Source organism: Pinus tabuliformis, chromosome 6, assembly GCF_031772625.1.
Source record: "Pinus tabuliformis cultivar Carrire ecotype Pingquan chromosome 6, CPIR1, whole genome shotgun sequence".
Lineage (NCBI taxonomy): Eukaryota > Viridiplantae > Streptophyta > Pinopsida > Pinales > Pinaceae > Pinus > Pinus tabuliformis.
Window position 1 is genome coordinate 191,024,968 of NC_142292.1, and position 22,446 is coordinate 191,047,413.

The window sequence follows — 22,446 nt, forward strand, 5'->3', positions numbered from 1 at the left end:
TAAATTCTTCTTACATGATACAAGATGCCCAATAGGGTCTTTCACATATGACAATGACTCTTTGACTCCTAGACTATAAAAATAACAATAATAAATGTCTTTTCTCTTTTTATCAAATACATAAAATCAAGATTACATGAGACATTATGATGATGATCAAACCTAGTTACATATTTCAACACTTACTAGTCTCAATGCTTGGCATTTGGAGCTCTCTTCATGCATGATGTCAGCCTTAGAGGGCTAATGACTCACTCGTGTGGGCTTGTTTTTCATTTTTGGTTTAAAGCTAGTGGTTGGCTTGTAACCCAAGGCATTATTGTGTTTTAACTTGTATCTAGGGACTTTTAGGTTAGAATTATAACTCCTCCTCCTCATATAAATAGAGGAGGGAATCTTTGTAACTCATCATCATGTCTTGGAATATTTTGACGCTCCTTAGAGAGATTTCAACCTCTTTTTTCTTGGTGAAGATGTGATCTATTGGATTGTTCTTGTTCATTGGAGCTATTCGATTGACTTCAGAGAAGTTGTCTTGGATGAATAAAGGATTTTACATGCATATTATCTTGTAAGTGAGCTTGTTTATTGGAAATTTCTGATTTATGTCTAATGTATGGAATAAATTTATGGTCTAGAGCTTTTCTATTATGTGCTAATTTGTTGAAATCAATTGCATAAAATTTGGGTCTCATCGTTGTATGCAATACTCATGTATGATAAGTGAATGGAAATCCCCTTGGTGTATCTTGATAATAGCTCTCCCAAGTGACCTTGATCCCTTGTAAAGACAATAGTTAGGGTTTGTGTTAGGGCATCACATATCCTTACTGCTTTGCAAGTTATGGCTTATCTTAAAAATCCTTAGATTCGATCCACTCAAGGACTAGGCACTAACCTTGTCTACTTGGTGATCAAGCGATCTTTTATCCATCAATTTGAATTATCTCTCCTCTAATTTGACCATCTTAAGGCCAAGCGTCCCAATTAAGGCTTAGTGTGCACTGTGAATTGACTAGGAAGAGGAATTCTTGGTCTTGGAGTGTCTCAACATCAAGGGTTGTCGTGTTTGCCTCAAAATCATTCTCCTTGGTGGTCATTCTTTCCATTTTTGCCCATATTTCTCTTGCCCTAGTTGTTTTCCTTAGGATAAAACCCTAGTTTGGTCATAGCTTCAACTTGAGGGCTTGTAGAAGGTTTCATGTGCCTTTACCTTGCTAATACTCCTTATTGGAAACCTTTTCTTGGCATCTTGACCTTAGGTCATCCCAACGATCCCGAAGTGGGCTATTATGTCACCTTGAACCTCTAATCCTAGAATATCTCTTATAGGTGATCTTATACTGGGACTCCTCCCATTGGTGAAAATCCATAAAGATAGGGGGTAGTAGCTTTGGTGACAGTGGGCTACTACCTTATTGTTGTCACTTGGTTTAGTTCTTGCCTTGTAGGGTACCCCTATACAAGGCTTGCTAGATTTTGCGGCAACAAGTTTTACGCGAATTTTTTTGGTGGCGGCTGAAGTAGACTACGGCGGTGGCTAGAGAAAAGTACAACATTTATATAGGAGAGAATGGCAGTGTCTAGCAAGGAGTATGATGACAGCTCTATGGGAGACAATTATAGCTGATGTAGAGTACAATGGCGGCTGGATGGGAGATGATGGTGGCTGATGACATCACTTTGGGTGCTATATTGTTTTAATATCTGGGCATATATATGGCTAACCTCTGATACCAATGGAGCTAATAAAGTTGATGTTTGACTTGCTTGATAATCTGAGAAATAAATAAATTATATATAAAAGTTTGATTGATAAAAATCGAGATGATTGTTACAATGGAGGGTCTTCTATAAATAATCCTAATAGGGCACCTTGGTGACCATTATGAAGGGTTATGCCTATTAAGGTATTTCCTTTATTATTATTATTCGTTATCCTTTTTTCCTCTTATTATATATGTTTAATTTTTTCCCAACTTGTCCTTTTATGCATATAACACTTCCCTTTTCTTCGTATCATCTGCAACTAAGTAGTAATGAAAGTGAGGTTGCAGAATTCGCTTTGCCAATGGTAGTAATGTTTTGCACAATGTTTTTTCTGGATCGTTTATGAATTTCAAACTTGGATGGATTTGAAAATGTCTGGTTCCTTTGAATTTAATTCATTCAATTTAAATGTAAAATCTGTTGGCATGTTCAGTGCAGTGACAAATTAGGGCTGAGCCTTGAATTGGGATCATTTGCAGCTGGAGTTATGATATCAACAACTGACTTTGCGAAGCATACCCTTGAGCAAGTAAGTTTTGTTACTTGTTGGTGATCATTGTCACTGCTAATTTTCCTGGTTGCATTTGCTTTTATTTCATATTGGTTGTTTTATTGTTATAAACAGAGTTCTTAGCATAAATAAACTTACATAGTCAATTCCAGCCTTGTTTTATCTCGTCAACCCATGACATTTAGTATGTGATCCTGAGCCTTGCTAGGATGTTATAGTCACGAAAAGGTATGTTTCTCACATGCTCTGTAAAATGCTTAGCCAACAGATTAAAAAATCCCAATCCTTTTTTGAAATTGGAAATCCAAGTGTGCAGATTTTGAGTTGTAAAACAATGAGATCGAGTATGAGGTAGTAGAAGATTGTGGTTGTGAAAGCACTGAAATATATGCCAGGAACCTGTTCTGGGTGGACTCTGGAGGCGTTGATGAGATATATAATTTTTGTACTTAAGGGGACTTTTTGTTCATTTGTGTTGAGACCTGGTAAGCAGAGAATAGATTGATTTCAAGTCGTTATTATGAAAATTTAAAACTGTATGTTATGGCTTACAATATATTGAAATAGCCATTTTACCTGAGCATGTAACTACAAATAAAATGTGTAGCATGCAATTGTCATACTCAAATCTGAGTACAAATTTCTGCAGAAACAAAAAGACTTATGCATCTTGAGAATTGATGTACAAGTTGAAACTGGTACATTTCATGTACACACATCCACCGAATTATCATGACCACTGTAGGGAATACATGGTAATACTATAATGAGATAAATTTATGTTGCATCAGAAGCAAGGAAGGTGGAGGGAGTGCTTAACAGTTTCATAAAAGAGTATTTTTCAAGATATGAAAAATCGAACATGTAATGTGAAAATGTGGGAGGAGATGAGAAACCACTGTTGGAATCATGATTTCCGTTAGACCAAACCCCGCAGGCATTAGTCTCCGCTACAATCGCTAGAGTTAGGATCCACGAGAGGCGGTTAGTCCATGTTGCGAAACACACGGGGAGCATTGAACCCAATGTCCAACAATTTCCCCCCCAATGCGAGGCAAGTGAGTTTCGAACTTGAGACTTGTCGCTCTGATACCACAACTTGGAATCACGATTGACATTAGACCAAAATCCACATGAATTAGTCTTTGCTAGAATCGCCAGAGTTAGGATCCATGAGAGGCAGTTAGTCCACGTCGCGAAACACACGGGGAGCGCTGAACTCAATGTCCAACAACCTCCTCCAATGATGAAGTGATTTATAGAAACATGTTTGAATCAACCCATTGGAATGAACTAGCTGAGGTCCTTTTCGCTTTGTCTTCTTTTTGTTTTACATGGAAGGATGGGGCAGGCCATGATCTCTTAGCCGAGGGTTCTCTTCTGACCAAAGATTCTCAATCTTTCGATCTTGCTGCATACTCTGGTTTTATTCCAGCATTAGTGGCTTTGAGGAAGAGGTTATGATTTTCTTTGTATACACTCTTCCGCTTTGGTTATGGCATGTGCTTTGAAGTGGAGTGCTTCACTTGTGTTGGGCTATAGGTGCTCATTGTAGGTTTTTTTTGTGAGGGCTTAGACTCACATTTTATTGTTTGCCTCCCTTACCTCTCATATATACAAAGGAAGGAGAGCGTCCTCATTCATCAGTATCGTACTCTTTACTTTGTACTTGTCTTCTTAGAGTGATTCACTAGGGTTCATGAGTTCATGAGGAATCCTTCGAAGAAACTATGGAAGGGAAAGTGGATGTCTTGGTTTCGACTTTGCTTCTGTCACCAAAGTCTTTTCTTGTGGAGGAGATGCTGGAGATGATATATCACACATACTTATCTTGTATACACCCTTGTATTGAGATGTGAGTTAGAGATGAGTGCACAGTAATCTTCTTTGTCTCTCTCTTGGACCTCATTTGTATTTAATCTTGCTCTCTCTCTCTCTCTCGAGTCACTAGGGTATTTTGGTGTTCTTGGAGTATAATTGAGCATCTTTGAAGTCTACGATGAGGGTTTATCCATTGGAGGTTTGAGATAAGGGTTTTTTGATAAAACTTGAGGGTATAATTGATTGAAAAAAAGAAGAGTATGTTTTGTCTTAGAGTACTCGTTGGAGTCAGTGTTCCTTGGAGAGGCATCCCCCCAGGGTCCTCGCACCGCACACACTTGGGACGGGGAGATGTCTTGGGAAACGTTTCCCATGTCCCCCTTTTCGGGAGACACAATCGGGGGTGTTTACCCACTGTCGGGGACACGACTCCCCCAAAAGGGTGCTTTTGGGCGTCCCCCCTTAGGAAGGGCTAGGTGCCCCCCTTTAATATTACTTGAAAGCAAAATTTTATGAGTGATGAAGCTTAATATTCAACCCTAAGGCCCTACTAATGCTATGTAATTAATGGTAATGTTAAATTCTTAAAGTAAAAGGAGGAAAATATTTTTCATTTTCATCATTTTACTTAAATTTTTAACATTACCATGAAATGACTCGGGATGTTTGAGAGTGGTTCCAAGCTTATTGGACTTGATATGGATAAAATAGAATTTCATATCCCATTCAAAATTCAGCGAACATAAAAGTTTTTAGGATTGGGGGGATTGCAATGTTTCCATGGGATTCTATCAAGTATGAGGGTTTGGAGTTAGCATTTAGTCAAGAGTACCAAACCCATAATCACCCCTTTTGAGGGGGGACATGTCCCCTTCAATTTTGTCTAAGAACCTTTGAAATTAAAAAAAAAGAATTAAGAAAATAAAAGTAAAAATACATAACAAATATCAAAACCTAAATTAATTTGCAATCCCTAACTCACTCATTCAACTTACCAAGCTTACCTCTATGTGGCTTACCATGCAGCACTATTTGACTTACCAATTAACTGTTGTCTCTCCTCTCCCACGATGCTCCTTCAATGCTCATTGTCCATTTCTAATTTTCAGTGTTAACTTTCAAGTCTTGACTCTAGATATCAATGACCTTAGATTGTTTCTTTTACTCATCACTCTTTACTATTTTTGAGTTTTGGTTATATCAATTTACCATTCTAGTCTTCAAACTTCAGTATTAACTATAGCCTATTTTGCTTAGTACTAATTAGATTATAGAATGATGAATGATGAATTTAAATTTTAAATCAATTTAGAATCTAGAATGATGAATTAACAATGTAGATTCTAGAATAATGAATATGGATCGATGTATTTCTTATTGAGTCTTGTGGTGTATGGAAGAATGATATATGCATCAGTATGAATGATGAGTTTGGATCAGTGTATTTCATTATTTAATTCAATTATGTATAGATCAATGTATTTATACTTCCATTATATATATACGTCCCTCCGTCCCTAAATTTCCCTAAAATTTGAGGGTACTCCCACATGTCCTCTCTGTGCATCTCCCCGCACCCACGTCCCGGAGTCTTGGTGGAACAATGGTTGGAGTTTTGTGCATGCTGAAGCTTCTTGGTTGAGCTAGGGTTTTCATTGTCTTTTCTATCTAGGGTTTTCGGGAATTAGTGGGTTTGTACTAGTTGTGAAAGATGGGTATGATATATATTCAAATTTCATCTTTGAACATATTAACGAAGGTTTTAGCTGTCCAAAACGTGTGCGGTTTCCAGAGTTGATTTTTAGCTGTATATGTTTTTCATCTATTGTTATTTACAGTTATATATGTCTTGATTATTTGGCATAAGTAAAAGGGAAATTTGTTGAGAGATTGGATTTCATCATTAAGGAATTTAAGGGCTGTTTTGCTGCTGATATATCTGCTGTTATAACTGCTCTAAAATTTAATTTTTAGTTCTGGATTATGTGAGATAAGTTGCCCTCGAGGGCTGAAACCTATCAAAATAGTTCAATATCTTTTCTTCTTGGATTGCCTAGAAGATTGAGCTGTTAGAAAGTAAAATATTCTTTCCAGTTTTGTTTTTTACTCTATTTCATAACAACCTTAAGGCTGAAAATTCACATGGTTAAGATATTGGAAACCTATAATCAAAGAGGTGAAGTTTTTGTTGTGCATTAACATCTGAGGTAGCATAAATTTCTACAGCCCTAAGCTAAACTTTAACCAAAGCGACAATAGTTGGGTCTTTCAATAGCTTCATAAACTCCAGTCGTGAGTTTTCTATCATTATGTGTTACTAACCCAAACAATCTAGTGTCCAAATCTAGGTTGCACAATATGGGGAAATTGGTCTGAATTTTGGAAATGAGAATGTGCTGAAAACATGATCCCTCAAAAATTTGGAAATGTGGAAACATATATGTATATGTATATGTAGTTCTATTTTATAAATATGTATATGGAACTATATATGTATATGTAGTTCTATTTTATAAATAACACTTTATATTGAAAAATTAAAAGAAAATGTTAGGAATAAACAAGCAAAAACATTTAAATAGAAGGCATAAATGACATGCAATGACTATATTGGAATCCTCATCATTAAAATCACCCTTTGGCTCTTTTCCAGCGATTGCTATCCTCAAGGGACATCCGTGAACTCCATCCAATTTTGATGAAATTGCTTAATCTAACCCTTCTAATATGGCAGAGAAAGATTAACATGCCTAATCAATAATTTTGGTTTGAATGAAGGGTATATTTTTGCTAAGACTGTGAACGGGCTTGGTTCTCTTGATTAAATGCAAATCCATAACCTCATACATGATAAAATCCAACGAAAATGTTGCAGACTTGTAAATTTTGAAATTCTGAAAGTTGCCATGTCTGCTAAATTTTGAATGGGACATGGACTCCTTTCTCCATATGAACTTTGGTGACGTTGGAACGCCTCTCAAACACACTAAAACAATTAATGGTAATGTTAAAAATTCAAGTAAAATGATAACAAGGAAAGATTTTGGTCAAACCTAATATAAGCTCGGACTATTTGGAGAAGATGGAGGTTCTAATGCAGAGGTCAGATTAGAGGAGAGATCGGGAGGAACCAAAGAGGGAGTCTAAAAAATAACTCGAAAAGGATCAACCCATTTCGGTTGTCGTGAACCATCCATAATCCTTGCTCAAAATGGAGGCAAAGATCAACACCAAGCCATATCAAGGTGAGATTGACACTTTGAATTTAAAGCACTGGATTCAACAATTAGAAGTTTATTTTAGTGTTCATCATATAGAGAAAGAACAAAGGATTTCATATGTTTGGCTGAAATTAGAGGCCCATGCATTGACTTGGGGGAACGACACACAAAAACCTTGAGGTTGGATGAAGATGCTCCAGTGAGTGGGAGGATTTCAAAACTCTCATAAATTTACAATTTCACCTTATCGTGTATGTATAGGACTGGTGGATTTGATAGTATTACTATAGAGACAAGGGTAGAGTACACCACAAAATTTAAAAAGATGGCCATATTGGTGGGTATCTCGCTAAAGAACCTAGATGTACTCCTTAAGTATTTGTAATTGAACAATTGACAAGGCTTCTGTATAGGCACAATACTTGGAGAACATAGGCCAGAAGAAAGGGAAACCAAGTGGGTCAAAGCAAAAGGAGCGCCAGGAAGCTTCCAAGGAGGGGAAGAAGAAGTGGAAAGGGGTAAAATACAAAAAGACAACAACCACAACACACCAATGGAAATATCCCAACAACCAATGCAACCACTGAGTTGAAAATTGTAACTAGGTTGGGTCTTCATAATGACATTTATAATTATGATTTTATGTAATTGAAGTAGAGAAGAAAAATAAAGTTATTTTAGTAATGCTTGAATTATGGGTTTCATGATTGTTTTTAGTTAAGGCTTCCATTGTGAGCCTTTAGGATTAGTCATCATGTCATAAAGGTCAATTGAGTCAATGTCATGTATGAAAGACCCTTATTGGGCATGTTACATATGTATATGAGTCATTAAAATACCTTCCAAGACCAAGCTCAAGCACCTCCTTCAAGTCGGCCTAAAGATATCTCTAGAAAGGCATGTCAGCCTTGTCACTAGGAGAAGTCAGTTTATTTGATGGGCAAATCACTCTATATAGGGCAGCTTGGCCTCCAATTGAAGACAAGATTTCAATCAAGCAATCTGAAGCAAGAGATAGGTGCGAAGTGTTGAAGATTCTAGCGCATTCAAGTTAGTATGATTATTCTCACGATGATAACTATTTGTGAGGTACTTTTTACTTTTTCTCATTAGCACAATCTTCTCTTGTTATTATTAGAGTGTGTTTTCTTACTTCATCAAATAGTTACCAAAAAACAAAAGAGATAAGAACACAAGAAGTTGGCTTTCTTCCAGGGCCAAAACCTCTCACTGTTTGAGTGGAAAACCCGCAGAGATTCTTCTTATAGAGATTCCAATTGACGAATACCAAGACCATGACCCTTGATCTATTTAGCCACTGCAAGATCAAGACACCAATCCTCTTATTCGTCATTGCTGAGATCATCATCAATGCTATTGAAGTTAGTACTGCTGCAACACCAAGGCCATCACTGTTGCACCATTGAGATCTTCATTACTGATGCATCATTGTTGCACCTTCATTGAGATCTTCATTATTGCTGCACCATTGCTGCACCTTCACCGAGATCTTCATCATAAAAATGAGATCTCCATACTGATACTGATATATATATATATATATATATATATATTGAGAGCTGCACTGGATCTTCATCAAGATCATGACCTTGTAACTATGTCTTCATCAAGAACATGACTGAGATCATGATTACAATTATGCCGAGATCATCACTGCGTCTAGAATGTATGCTGAGACAGAGTGTCACTTGTGGGATCACCGAGATCCTCCTCTTCACAATTATGCCGAGACTGTGACTGTGTATAGAGTGTATGTCGAGAGTGTATCCTTGTGAGATCACCTATACCCTCCTCATCACAAATATGTCGAGACTGTGACTGCGTCTAGTATGCTGAGACAATGATCATCAAGACTGTGAGGAGGCCAAGACTTCATCTTTGTGGTACCCATCTGAAAAACACAGAGATATCCACATACTACACCATGGACAGACTTCCAAAATTACCTCACTGTGGCATCCGAAACCCTTTTCTGTGACAACCATCCGAAACTTCAGAAGGATCCGAGTTCTCCACTGCGCTTTTGCAAATACTCTCGCTGGGTATTTATAGTAGTTCGACCCACATATTAAGCTGACGTGATAGTGTCAAGAGATGTGGCTATTGATGCAAGCCGACACGATCTTCCTTTAATTCAATTTTCAGGTTGACTTCTTCAAGAGGGATTATGCTTGTCTTTGGAGGGCTTCTAGACATTTCTATAGACTTGTATACATTAAACATAGGCTCAAAAAGAGTTCTTCATACATGACATTAATTCTAGACTCTAAATGACAAATCCTATTATTCTAAAATCACTTGCTCATGAAACCCGTAAAGCAAGTTTACAATAACAATTTTGTTCTCTTTATTACATTATTTACATCAGTCATAATTACATGTCATTATGAAGACCAAACCTAGTTAAGCTTTCTTCAACACTCCCTCTTAACTAGGGAGGTATTCATAATGGTACTTGGTCATTCTCAATATGAAGAATTTCTCATAAGATGAATCAGATTGGTAATCCATCTGTATAAATATGAAGAATTTCTCATAAGATGAATCAGATTGGTAATCCATCTGTATAGCATCATAGTAACCAACATTGTTTCCATGGTAAGGCCTTCACTGGCAACTCTATCTCTCATCAGATCAGAGCACAATATTGGCGAGACCAATGACTATAAAAACCTTCATCATTGTCTCTCAAGGTACATACCCACCCGGGTGTTCACTGAGTATGACCTTCTAGGACTATTCTTATCTTCGGTTCCCAACCCTCAAAGAATATCGGTCCTCTTGCCTACTCTTATCATGGATGGCCTACACATCCTCAAAGAGCATCGGATGCCCGATGATTAACCAATCCTCCATTCTTTCTTCCCAAGTGAAGACAAGAATGTTGTGTCTATCTCTCCCTCTTAACTAGGGAAGATATGCCCATTCCTGTAAAGGAATGTACCCAGGCTCCCTCTGCTTAGGGACTTGCCTAAGCTCCCTCTTAATTAGTGACTTGTCAGAGCTCCCTCTTAATTAGGGTCTTGTCAGAGCTCCCTCTTAACTAGGGACTCTCCTTTTCATCAACAGCTCCTTCTTCGTGGGTCCTTAAGCTCCTTGATCAATTTCTTTCCTAGTTGTGATGAAATTCAATCGAGCTTCTTCCTTGTAGTGCATTAGCCATCGATCACTTTCCTCCTTGGTTTGTCATGTTATTCCTTTCTTCATGGAAAGTGGCCTTCTTGGTACATATCTGGAGCCTTCTTCATATGGCTACTTCTTTCTCATCATGCTTCTTTCAGGAATTTCCATGCACCACATGAATGCTAGTTGCACTTACACTTACAACTCTTGTTCTAGTTGCCCTGCATGAACTCATCTAGATATTATTCAAGAAATCAATACATAACATTAAATCAAATAGTACCTTACGAGATGGCTCTTTATCATGGCATCTTTCTGTAGGTATCAACATCTTGCATACATGTTGACACATCTCCCAAAGTGAACCATTGTCAAGGGTCTTCATCTTTTTCAGACTTCCATCAAAGTCTTCATATCTTTTCGGGAGATTTCCTAGTCAAATCTTCTTGCTCTTTTGGATGTTGATCGCCTTCATCATGGTTGCATATCTCACGATCTCTTCCTTCCTTACACATTCCATTCCCAGGAGCTTCCAATCAGAGTTCCTTAATTGTAGTCAACCACCTCATACTTCATATGAGGACATATTATGTTGATTTCATCTAGTGTGACTTATGCCTTCTTGCATCCTTTTAGAGGAGGAGATCCTTTTCTCTTGATCATGCTTCTCAAGATAGAAGTAGTGATCCATGTTACTTGCAACCATACAACATGAATTTATAATATTAAATACAAGCATACATACCTTATTTTACCTTTAGGTCATCTAGGCTTCTTTCTACAACTTTCTTGATTGAAAAGAGCTTCAACCCCTTGATCTACTTCATGTCTCATATCATCATACCATCATCCCATGAATTCCACAAGTTGGAGTTCCTGATGAAACACTTGCTTCCTCTCTAGATTAGTGAACCCTTTGATGAGGATTCCATTAGAGAATCTTGAGGATCTTGCATATCCCCATCTAGCAGATGTTTTCTTTTTGACTTGATGTATGATGAGCCTTGTCCTAGATGACTTCATCCTTTCCTTCAATGTCCAACGAGGTTCCCAAGAGTTATATCCTTCATGTTTGATTGCCATGGATTTGTTCCTTTTGTCCTTCATGATTCCCATGTTGATGTCACAAGCTCTTGTTTCTAATGCTTCCATGATGCATCTTATTATCATGGTCATATCAATAACAAAAGATTTAGGAGCTTATGTAAGACCCTTTTGTGAGGGATAACATCTCAATCATAGGAGAGATCTGTTACTCCCTCTTTCCTTTGCCCTTTTCTTCAGCTTCCTCCATCTTTTCGATGATATGTGCTTTCTTTCCATAATCTTTTCATATCATTGAATCTTATCTATCTTGTTTGAGGACCAAAACTTCCCTTTCCTTCCTGCAAATGCTTGAGTCCTTTAACCTTCAACATTTTTGCCCTCAACTTGTCTTTTTCTATCTAGCATAGAGACCACAAGTTGTCGAATGAGGTAACTTTAGTGCATTTAAGAACAATGATGATTATCTTCTTATTATCCCTCCCAGATTTCTCAGTTGAGATCTTATAAAGATATGCCTTCATTCTTTGATACCTTCAATTTTGTGTAGATCAGGTCTAAGTGATATGACCTTCTTTACTGCACTTTTTAGAGAATATATCTTCTAGCATTCCATATATCTTTTTAATGTTTCCTCTACTACATAGGGATGAGAGGACCTTTGACTGATTTCATAAGAATCCTACGAGTCCCTTGATCCTTTTCCATGCATTCAAACAATGCTTGACCTTCAGAGACTTTTCCATAGATATCAATGAATTCTCTTTCGGCAACTATATCTATCCTCTTTTCTCATGCAGGGAATTTCGATGACCCAACGAATTTATAGATCTCCTTGCAAACACGAAGTCATTTAACCAAACTTAACTATAGAATGAAAGCTACTTACATGACAAGTGAAGATTAATTCTTCTACTTGATCACTTTGATGATGGTTGATGAAGATGTATTAGAGCTTCCCCTTGGGTGATCTTCTTTCAAATGAAAAAGCCTTTCTCCAAAAGGTTACTCCTTTTGATGAGGATGATTTGCTACTTCCTTGGAAGATCTTCTTCTAGGGCAAGGAGATGATCCTTGCTTGATTTATAACCTTGAAGATGATGACAATGCCTTCTCGCCTTCAATATGCTTTGCCTTCTTTTGTAGTGTAGATCAGAACTGCTTCTAAGGTTTTGAATTCCTTCGAGCTACCTTGGTTTGAGGGTCTTGATGGCCTTTTGATGATGACTTCCGAAACAAAAGCTCTCGCTGTTATAGTCTGCTTCTTCGATCTAGGGTTTGATCAAAATCAGGTTTTGAATCTTCAATGTAGATCTTCATCCTTTTCTTTGATAACCTTAAACTTGCTTTGATGCCCTTCTTGAAATTTGATCCTTGAATGTCTTTTCACTACCCTTCCTTTGATTTCAACACCTTAGCTCCAATGCCATGTTGAAGAATCTAGGGCATTCAGGTTAATATGATTCTTCTCACGATGATAACTATTTGTGAGGTACTTTTTTTTTTTCTTATTAGCACAATCTTCTCTTATTATAATTAGAGTGTGTTTTCTTACTTCATCAAATAGTTACCAAAAACAAAAGAGACAAGAACACAAGTGGTTGGCTTTCTGCCAGGGCCAAAACCTATCACTCTTTGAGAGGAGAACTCACACAAATTCTTTTTATAGAGATTCCAATTGACGAATACCAAGACCATAACCCTTGATCTATTTAGCCACTCCAAGATAAAGATACCAATCCTCTTCTTCGTCATTGCTGAGATGATCATCACTGTTACTGAAGTCATCACTGTTGCAACACCGAGGTCATCACTGCTGCACCACCAAAATCTTCATTACTACTGCACCTTCACTGAGATCTTCATTATTGTTGCACATTGCTGCACCTTCACCGAGATCTTCATTACTACTCCACCTTTGTCGAGATCTTCATTACTGTTGCACCTTCATTGAGATCTTCATTACTACTGCACCTTCACCGAGATCTTCATTACTGCTGCACCATTGCTGCACCATCACCGAAATCTTCATCATAACAATGAGATCTCCATATTGAGATATGTATATATACATATATATGAGAGTTGCATCGAGATCTTCATCAAGATCATGGCCGTGTAACAATGTCTTCATCAAGATCATGTCTGAGATCATGATTACAATTATGCTGAGATCATCACTGCGTCTAGAATGTCTGTCGAGACAGAGTGTGTGACTTGTGGGATCACCAAGATCCTCCTCTTAACAACTATGTCGAGATTGTGATTGTGTCTAGAGTGTATGTCGAGTGTATCCTTGTGAGATCACCTACATCCTCCTCATTACAAATATGTTGAGACTGTGATTTCATCTAGTATGTCGAGACAATGATCATCAAGACTGTGAGGAGGCCGAGACTTCATCTCTGTGGTACCCATTAGAAAAACACAGAGATATCCGCATACTGCACCATGGACAGGCTTCCGAAATTACCTCACCGTGGCATCCGAGTTCTCCACTGCACTTTTGTGAAAACTCTAGTTGGGTATTTATAGTAGTTCGACCCACATATTAAGCTAACATGACAGTGTCAAGAGATGTGTCTATTGAAGCAAGCTGGCATGATGTTCCCTTAATTCAATTTGTAGGCTAACTTCTTCAAGAGGGATTGTGCTTGTCTTTGGAGGGCTTCTAGACATTTCTATAGACTTGTATACATTAAACTAGTGATGACAATACTGTTGATATGTCGGCAAATATCAGAAATATCGCTATATTTTCGGCGAGCCGAATATAACGCGATATTTTTGGCAAATATCGGAAATATTGCGATATTTTTGGTGAGCCGAAATAGCGCGATATTTTGGCTCCCGAAAACATCGCGATATTTCCGAGATATCGCCGATGTATCGGAAAAATATCATGCGACGATATAGAATATCGCTAGGCCTGTTGGGCTGCGGCTAGGAAAGGGAAATTTGCCTTTTTTTTTCCTCATTTCAGTTTCTAAGTGGTTGATAAGGAAGGGAAGGGCTTTGTGGTGGTTTTCAAGGAGGGATTGAGGATCAAACAACCATTATCACCACCAAGAATTTTTTGTGATCAAAGATTGAATAATAGTGAGACAAACTTCATTTCTTCCATTAATAGGTATGTTCATAAAAAATCCTGTGTTAATGATTTTTTTCATAGATTTAGGGTTTTACTTGCTTGCCTCTTTGCCTACCAACAATTTGCTTCTTTGTTTTTTTTTTCCATTTGCTATGATTTTCATGGCCATGAGCCAATGTAAGGGTTTTCTCCATATTTGGACAACAAGCTTCATTTTTTTTTTCAACTTTCTTATGCATCCTCTTATTGCCATTTTTCATTCACATTGCAAATAACGTAGTAATTTTTTTTTTTTGGTTTATTTAAATGAGGTGGTTATTACTTATTATTTTTTGTGTTGGGGGGTTTAATGCCAATTTTTTGGCTTTTTGGTGCCCTAGGTTTGAATTAGTTCACTACAAATATGCCGAAAGCCTTGGACCCATTTTGGAAGTATGGGGAGCCTGATGGTGGGACAAATTGGGCATACCTATCATGCAAATTGTATGGGACCAAGATATCAGGAGTGGTTACGTGATTGAAATATGTTATGAATATAATTCATAACAATTAGCTAAATAAAATAAATATAAATGTTAAATAATTAAATATTATTTAGGTTAAATAATCATTAAATTAAGTGAAAAGGCATGTCTTTTCACGAAAGGTCACCTGCTGAGGTATAAAAGCAGGGTCCTCATTGTACATTCAAATCATCTTATACATTTTTATATATTAATAAATTATTATTAAAATACCTCTCGTGTATTTTTAACAATTAAATCTACAAGCTATCAGTTCTCGTGCTACAACATAAGTTTTTATGCTACAGTGGTATCAAAGCCATGGCACACGATATAATCATGCGGGCCTTTGAAAGTAATTTGCCGCACAATGTGCCGTTACGTTCACGTCCTAATTACGTTGAACAGTTTAGTATTCAAGAAGCATTTCAGCATTTAAAAAAATCAATTGCAGAAGTTACAAATGGAGATTGTCGCAAGCAAGAAGTTGACCTGCATCCACCTGAAAACGATGACCTGCATCCACCTAAAAACTCTAAAGAGAAGGGACGTGTGGAAGAAGCCCAAACAGCAGGTGATCCAGAAGGAACAGAGTTGGTTAAAATGGGAATACCAATTCAAGATTCGGAGCATGAACCTTCAGTAGCCAAAACTGTACAACTTGATGAGATTGCCAGTTAGAAATCAGTGGAAAATACGGCTTCAGACAGTGAGAAAGAAGATATACCAGAACCGAAATATATCATAGCAGAGAGTGCCAAGTTAGAAATTCCAATGGATAGTGGTGTCAAAAAGGAGGATAATGGAGAAAAGGTTGCACCCCACAAAGTGGAGAATGCGGAACAGATTGTACCCCTCAAAAGGATGAATGTCGATGAGAGGAGGAAGGATTACGGGGGTTTTGATGATGATAGAAGACAGGGGCAGCAGTTTAGAGGCGACGGTGATAAGGATATGGCTTTCGGGACTGGCGAGGCGGATAATTGGGGCAGTGCGAAGAAATCCTTGCCACCTATGTCGTCCTCGGGAAGTTCCTTTGAACAACGAAGATATGATGGGGATCGATTTGAAGGTGGTTCTAAAGGATTTGATGGCGGTTCTAGAGGATTTGTCTCTTCGCCATTGCTTCTGACCCACTACCATTCATTTTCACCTCTTGCATGTACAACGAGGAACTCAGACTCCTTCAATTCTACTTTTAGATTGCCAAATTCTTCTGGCATGCAGCGTCGTTGCAGTGTAAGATTATTTCCAAAACTCTCTATTTTTGCAAATAGCGATTTGGGTTCTAGTGGGCAGTTGAACTTTGATTGGATATCGTCTTCGTTGCTGGGCTGCCCCTTACTGTGCGGCCAGAGGTCTTCGAAGCCCGTGACACAAGCTGCAACATTATCAGTAGCAACATCAATGGGTGATTCGGCGACTACTGTGCTGGTTACTGGTGTTGGCGGTATAATAGTGAGGAATATATTGGACAACACTGGCAAACTTGCAAATAACCTAGATACTGGCGGGCCTGTCGACATATACGATATTCAACCCCTACACGAAATAAGAATGGAAATGCGACGACTTGTCGCGGAAAGAGGTGAGTATTGGGGAGATCAACAAATGTTATATTATTGGTCCGTGATACGAAACTACCCCTTGGACATAGTTGACGAGAGACATATGTCTGAGTATGTGAATCTACTGGCTCACTGGATTGCAAAAGATATCAATTTACCGCAAGATTTGAAATACTGTGGCAAACATTAAATCTCGCCGTCTTCAGCGGATTCCTTGAAAATGACACCAAACGGTTTTTGCAAATGATCAATGGCATTTCCACGGCGGCTGAGACTCTTACAGTGACGCAAAGGGCTGCCGTAACTTCTACATGGCGGTGGCCGCGGTGGCTAGCTACCAAATCCGAGGCGTCATCGTCTGTGGGCATGGAAATCTCCATACCAGAATTGAAGCCAATCAAAGAAACACTAGATACGAAGTTTGCTTACTCGATGGCCGATTGGCGTACCATAAAGACGGTTCAGTTCAGCATACTCAGCGTGGAGGAAATTCAGGGAATTTCCGTAGCAATGACACTATACGCTGAGTATTATGAACAGGGGCAGCCAAAGATGGGGGGTCTGAATGATCCTCGCATGGGGACTGCAATTGCGAAACCTGTGGGTCGGGTATCGTGCAGTGCCATGGTCACTTTGCGCACCTGGAACTTGCCAAGCCCATGTTTCATGTTGGGTTTTTGAAGACCATTCTTTGTGTCCTGCGTTGCATCTGTTTCAACTGCGCAGCTATTCTCGCTGATGAAAACGACATTCGTTTCAAACGAGCGTTGAAAATAAAGAACAACTGCTATAACAACCCTATTGTATACATTACTGAGACTAGATAATAGGTGATTGTTGAACGGTAAGTGATACGTGGTGACCAATTGATACGGTGGGTGGAATGGTGTTAGGTAGTTACAATTATTCAAACTATAATATACAATGAGGTTATTGATAAAATTATTATATATCATTATATAAATTTTCATTATATAATTAGATTTTATAATTATATAATTGTAAACATATATAGTTTAAAAAAAATGGTTAATATATATATATATATATAATAGAGTTATAAAAAAAAATTATTACTCTTAAAAAAAATACTCCTAAAAAAAAATTCCAAGGAAATAGTACTAATAAGCTACCTGACGAATCAATGACCAAGTTGTATACATAGACAATGACTAAGTGAAGAAAACCTAGTATTAAAGCTTTGAGGACAAAGCTTCCGAAGGGAGAGACTATGTTATGAATATAATTCATAACAATTAGCTAATAAAATAAATATAAATGTTAAATAATTAAATATTATTTGGGTTAAATAATCATTAAAGTAAGTGAAAAGGCATGTCTAAAAGACATGTCCATTCACGAAAGGTCACCTGCTGAGGTATAAAAGCAGGGTCCTCATTGTACATTCAAATCATCTTATACACTTTTATATATTAATAAATTATTATTAAAATACCTCGTGTATTTTTAACAATTAAATCTACAAGCTATTAGTTCTCGTGCTACAACATAAGTTTTTATGCTACAAAATACCATCTGGCTAGACTCCCTGAACATGATGTAACACCTTGTACAGTTTCTAGTGCGGAAGTTATACAAAAAGCTCTTGAAGCAATTGATGAAAACGACAGAAATATTAGCTGCTAGGGAGAGGGCACTGGTCTTAGATAGATAGCATGATTTGGTATCACCTTTGATGTATCATTTTTATTTTACATCCACTACATCGTATATATGAGTGCTTTCTTCATATTTATGCGCCAATGTGTTTATTTCATGTTGCTATTGCTTCATATGTTTGCAAATTTGAAAAAAATGAATACATTATGCATTTTTTATGTTTGCCGATATTATGTTGATATTTTCGCCGATATTGCCGATACCGATATTATCAACACTGCATTAAACATAGGTTCAAGAAGAGCTCTTCACACATGACATTAATTCTAGACTCTAAATGACAAATCCTGTTATTCTAAAATCACTTTCTCATGAAACCCATGAAGCAAGTTTACAATAATAATTTTGTTCTCTTTATTACATTATTTTCATCAGTCATAATTACATGTCATTATGAAGAATGAACCTATTTACACTTTCTTCAACACAAAGATCACAAGAAGAGCCATCTCATCCAATGAGGAAATGAGGAAAGAAAATCGAGTTATCTTTGGGTCTGTTTAGGGCTAAATATCTCCACATGTGCGAAGGAAAGGACGATCATCTGCTGCTGAAAAGAGTCGAAGGTATCACTGCTGTCTAGGAGGCCGAATCAAGGAGAAAGATAAGTAAGTTCTCAAGCCGAATTGCAGAAGGAAGTCTCTCCAATCAAGGGAAGGGAAACAAGGTGTGAAAGTTGGTCAACATCCATCATACACGCTGCAACTAGGGAGGCTGAGGGTTGCAGGTCTGATCCAAGAAGCTGAGATCTGAAAGATAGTCGAGAAAGAAGGAGAAGCAAGTAGTTTGACGATCGTTGACTCAAGGAAGAAGAGGTTAAACTAAGAGTTCTTGTGACATGGTCTTGGAGAGGTTAATAGGTCAGGGGTCTTGGTAATGGTCTCGATATTTGTCAATTGAAGTCTATATAAGAAGAAAAACTCGTTTGGGTTTTCCTCTCAAGTTGGAGAGGTTTTGGCCCTAGCTGATCGCCTACATTCTGTGTCTCTTGTCGCTTTATTGTTTATGCAATTGTAGCTGTTTGATGAAGAAGAACACTATAATAATCTAAGTAAAGAGATCCTAATCTAAAGAAGTAAAAAGCATTCACAAGCAGTTGTCATAAGAAGAGAAATCACCTAATTGCTATGACCTAGATTTCTCAGCATGGTTTCAGGGCTAAGGTGACAAATCAAGGAAAGGACGTCTAATCAAGGAAGACTCAAGCATTCAAGGACCAAATCTCGAGGAAGGCATCAAAGCGAATCTAGAAGATCACCTTGAAGTCAAGATCTTCAAAGAAGTGTCAAAACTCTATATTGAAGAAGAAGTCTCCACCACAAGAAGTCTTGCGATCCTCAAAAGACCACAAAGACCCTACTCAAGTTGAAGGGACTTACAAATCAAAATTTCTTGGAGACTATTCATCCTAGAGAAGCAAGATCAAGGACATTGTCATCTTATTCAAAATTTCAAAGGCAATTTTCTCTTATTGAAGTAAGGACCTTACCATTGAAGAAGATCATCCAAGAAGCATCAAGACATCATAAAGAAGTCATCATTATCAACAAGGACATCACCATCAAAGGATCTAAAGTGATCTCCCTCTTTGTGGGGTCAAGGATCATTCTTGAAGAGAACTATCTTCATCAAGGAGAAGTTTTTTGTTAACTATATCATCATCAAATTCAAGGAGGCAGCAAGTGGAAGAAGCATCTTCACAAGTAAGTATATTTATGTCTAAATCTATCAAAATGTCTTTTTGCAAGGAAAGCAACAAATTGGTTGGGACTTCAAACTATCTTGCATGGAAGAAGAGGACAAATATGAATCTCATTGAAAATGAGGTTATGGATCATATCAAAGGATCTATCACCAAATGTTGGGTCCCTATAATACTAGTGATTACCCCATTACTATTGTAGTTATACCCCTTATTTATATTGTTGTGCCCCTATTACCCCCATATTGTTATTTCTGTGCCCCATAGAATCCCTTTATTGTTATTTTTGTGGCTTTATATTATTATTGTTAGGTCGGCTGGATTATATTGTGACTCCTTAGACTCCTATATATAGAAAGGAGGTTTTGTCATTTGAATCATCCAAGAATTGTTCATTTATGTAATGTAAAGGAGGTTGCCCCCTCGAAGAGGCTGAATTCTAAGGCATTGATCTATCTTTTCTTGAGCTGGTTTCATAACATTTGGTATCAGAGCTTTGGATTCTAGGGTTTCGCTACTCCAAACAGGTCATCGTGGCATTTTCGCTATAACTTTTTTCTGTGACGTTTTAGAAGTCGCAAAAAAAACCCATTTGAGAAGAAATCGCGCTGAAACTTGGGTCCGAATTTAAGAGCTTTTCGCGCGATATTTGTGGAGATATGATCTGAGGAAGTTGGTTTTTTTGCAGACTCCTGAATTACATTCAAAACAGGTGACCTAGGGAAAATCGTCATAACTTTCTCTCTGAGCATCGGATTGAAATTTCGTAAGAAGGTACAGAAAGAGGACAGACTGTAGTTTTCTTATATATATTTTTTAGAGCCAAAGGTCGTAACAATGACACGTGGCACTTCATACAAATTCGCTCTTCTGGAAAGGTCTATAATGAGGGCATCTTAGGAGATTGTGCATAACTCTTTCTTGGAAAATCAAATTTGGATCAGACTGGTGGCATTGGAAAGAGGACACAGAAGGCTACTATAGGTTGCAATTTCAGAACTTAAAGATCCGAAAATACAGAGTTACAGTCGTTTCAAGATCGAGCTCCTAAAATCAAGAAAAAGAAAGATGAGGAAGTTTGATGGCAAGGATCCGGTAAATTGGATACTTCAGATGGAGAAATATTTTGATCTACATGGTGTACAATTGTTACAAAAGGTATTTATTGCATCTTCATATTTAGAACCGGACCAATTTTTATGGTATGAAGGGCTTTGTTCTCTTAAAAAACTTGTTACATGGTCAATTTTCACGGAGGAAATGATAGCACATTATGAGGATACAAAGAGCAACACCTTCTTTAGAGCAACACCACAACAATTGGAAAGAGTAAAAGGGCTTTGTGACATAGTGGAAAGAAAACTTATGGAAACCAAGAAGCATACCCCTCACAACTATAAAGATGGAAGTGTTGTTTCTCCTAGCCTTCCACAACCTTCAAGGGTTACACCACAACAATTGGAAGAAAAAAGAGAAAAAGGGCTTTGTTACAATTGTGATAGCAAATGCACTAAAGGTCATAAGTGTGCTGAGAAGAAATTATTTTACATAGAATATGAAGAGGAGGAAGAAAAGGATCAAGAAACATCAAAAGAAGAAGATATAAGCCAGGACCCCACCCCAAAGAAAGAAGAAATGAATCAGACCATATCTTGTAAAGCATTGGCAAGAATTACCACTCCTCAAACTCTCAAGATAGAAGGACATATCAAGAAGAAAAAGGTGCAAGAAGTGAAGGATCACATTGAGAAAGAAGAAATGAACCCAGCCATATCTTGTAATTCATTGGTCGAAATTACCACTCCTCAAACTATCAAGATAGAAGGACATATCAAGAAGAAAAATGTTCAATAAGTGTAAGATCACATCAAGCATCAAGAAATGAATCCGACCATATCTTGTAAAAGATTGGAAGAAATTACCACTCCTCAAACTCTAGAGATAGAAGGACATATCAAGAAGAAAAAGGTTCAAGCAGTGAAAGATCACATTGAGCATCAACAACAAGTTCTCCAACTTTTAAAGGATAACGCCACTTCGGTGCAAAATCAAACGAAACAGCAGGTAGATCAACATTGTCGTGGAAAATGTTTTGATGTAGGTGATTGGGTATTTTTACTGCTACATCTCAATCAAGATATTTATGAGAAGGAAATGTTGGCAATACTACATGCACTTAAAAAATGGCGACCTTACCGAATGGGAAGACTCTTCAAGGATAAGGATGTGGAAGCATTGTTTTGTGCTATTTCTATTATCCAACTAGATTGGATAAACGAATCAAGGGATGAATGGAAGAAGGATGAAGAAGTATGGCCACTTATTCAAAAGTTGCAAAAGATCCCAATTCAAACAATATTGCCAGAACTTGACGAGGAAGGAAAATTATAT

General features: G+C 37.6%; 1 protein-coding gene across 3 annotated transcripts in view; it reads left to right on the forward strand.

The window, feature by feature from the left end:
* LOC149258107 (K(+) efflux antiporter 4-like) overlaps positions 1 to 22,446 on the forward strand; it is a 246,775-nt gene that overhangs the window by 203,192 nt on the left and 21,137 nt on the right. For all 3 annotated transcript variants that reach the window (XM_089414676.1, XM_089414678.1, XM_089414674.1), the window contains one exon: positions 2,204 to 2,299. In XM_089414676.1, the coding sequence (XP_089270802.1) occupies positions 2,204 to 2,299 (96 nt within the window). The remainder of the gene's footprint in view (positions 1 to 2,203; positions 2,300 to 22,446) is intronic.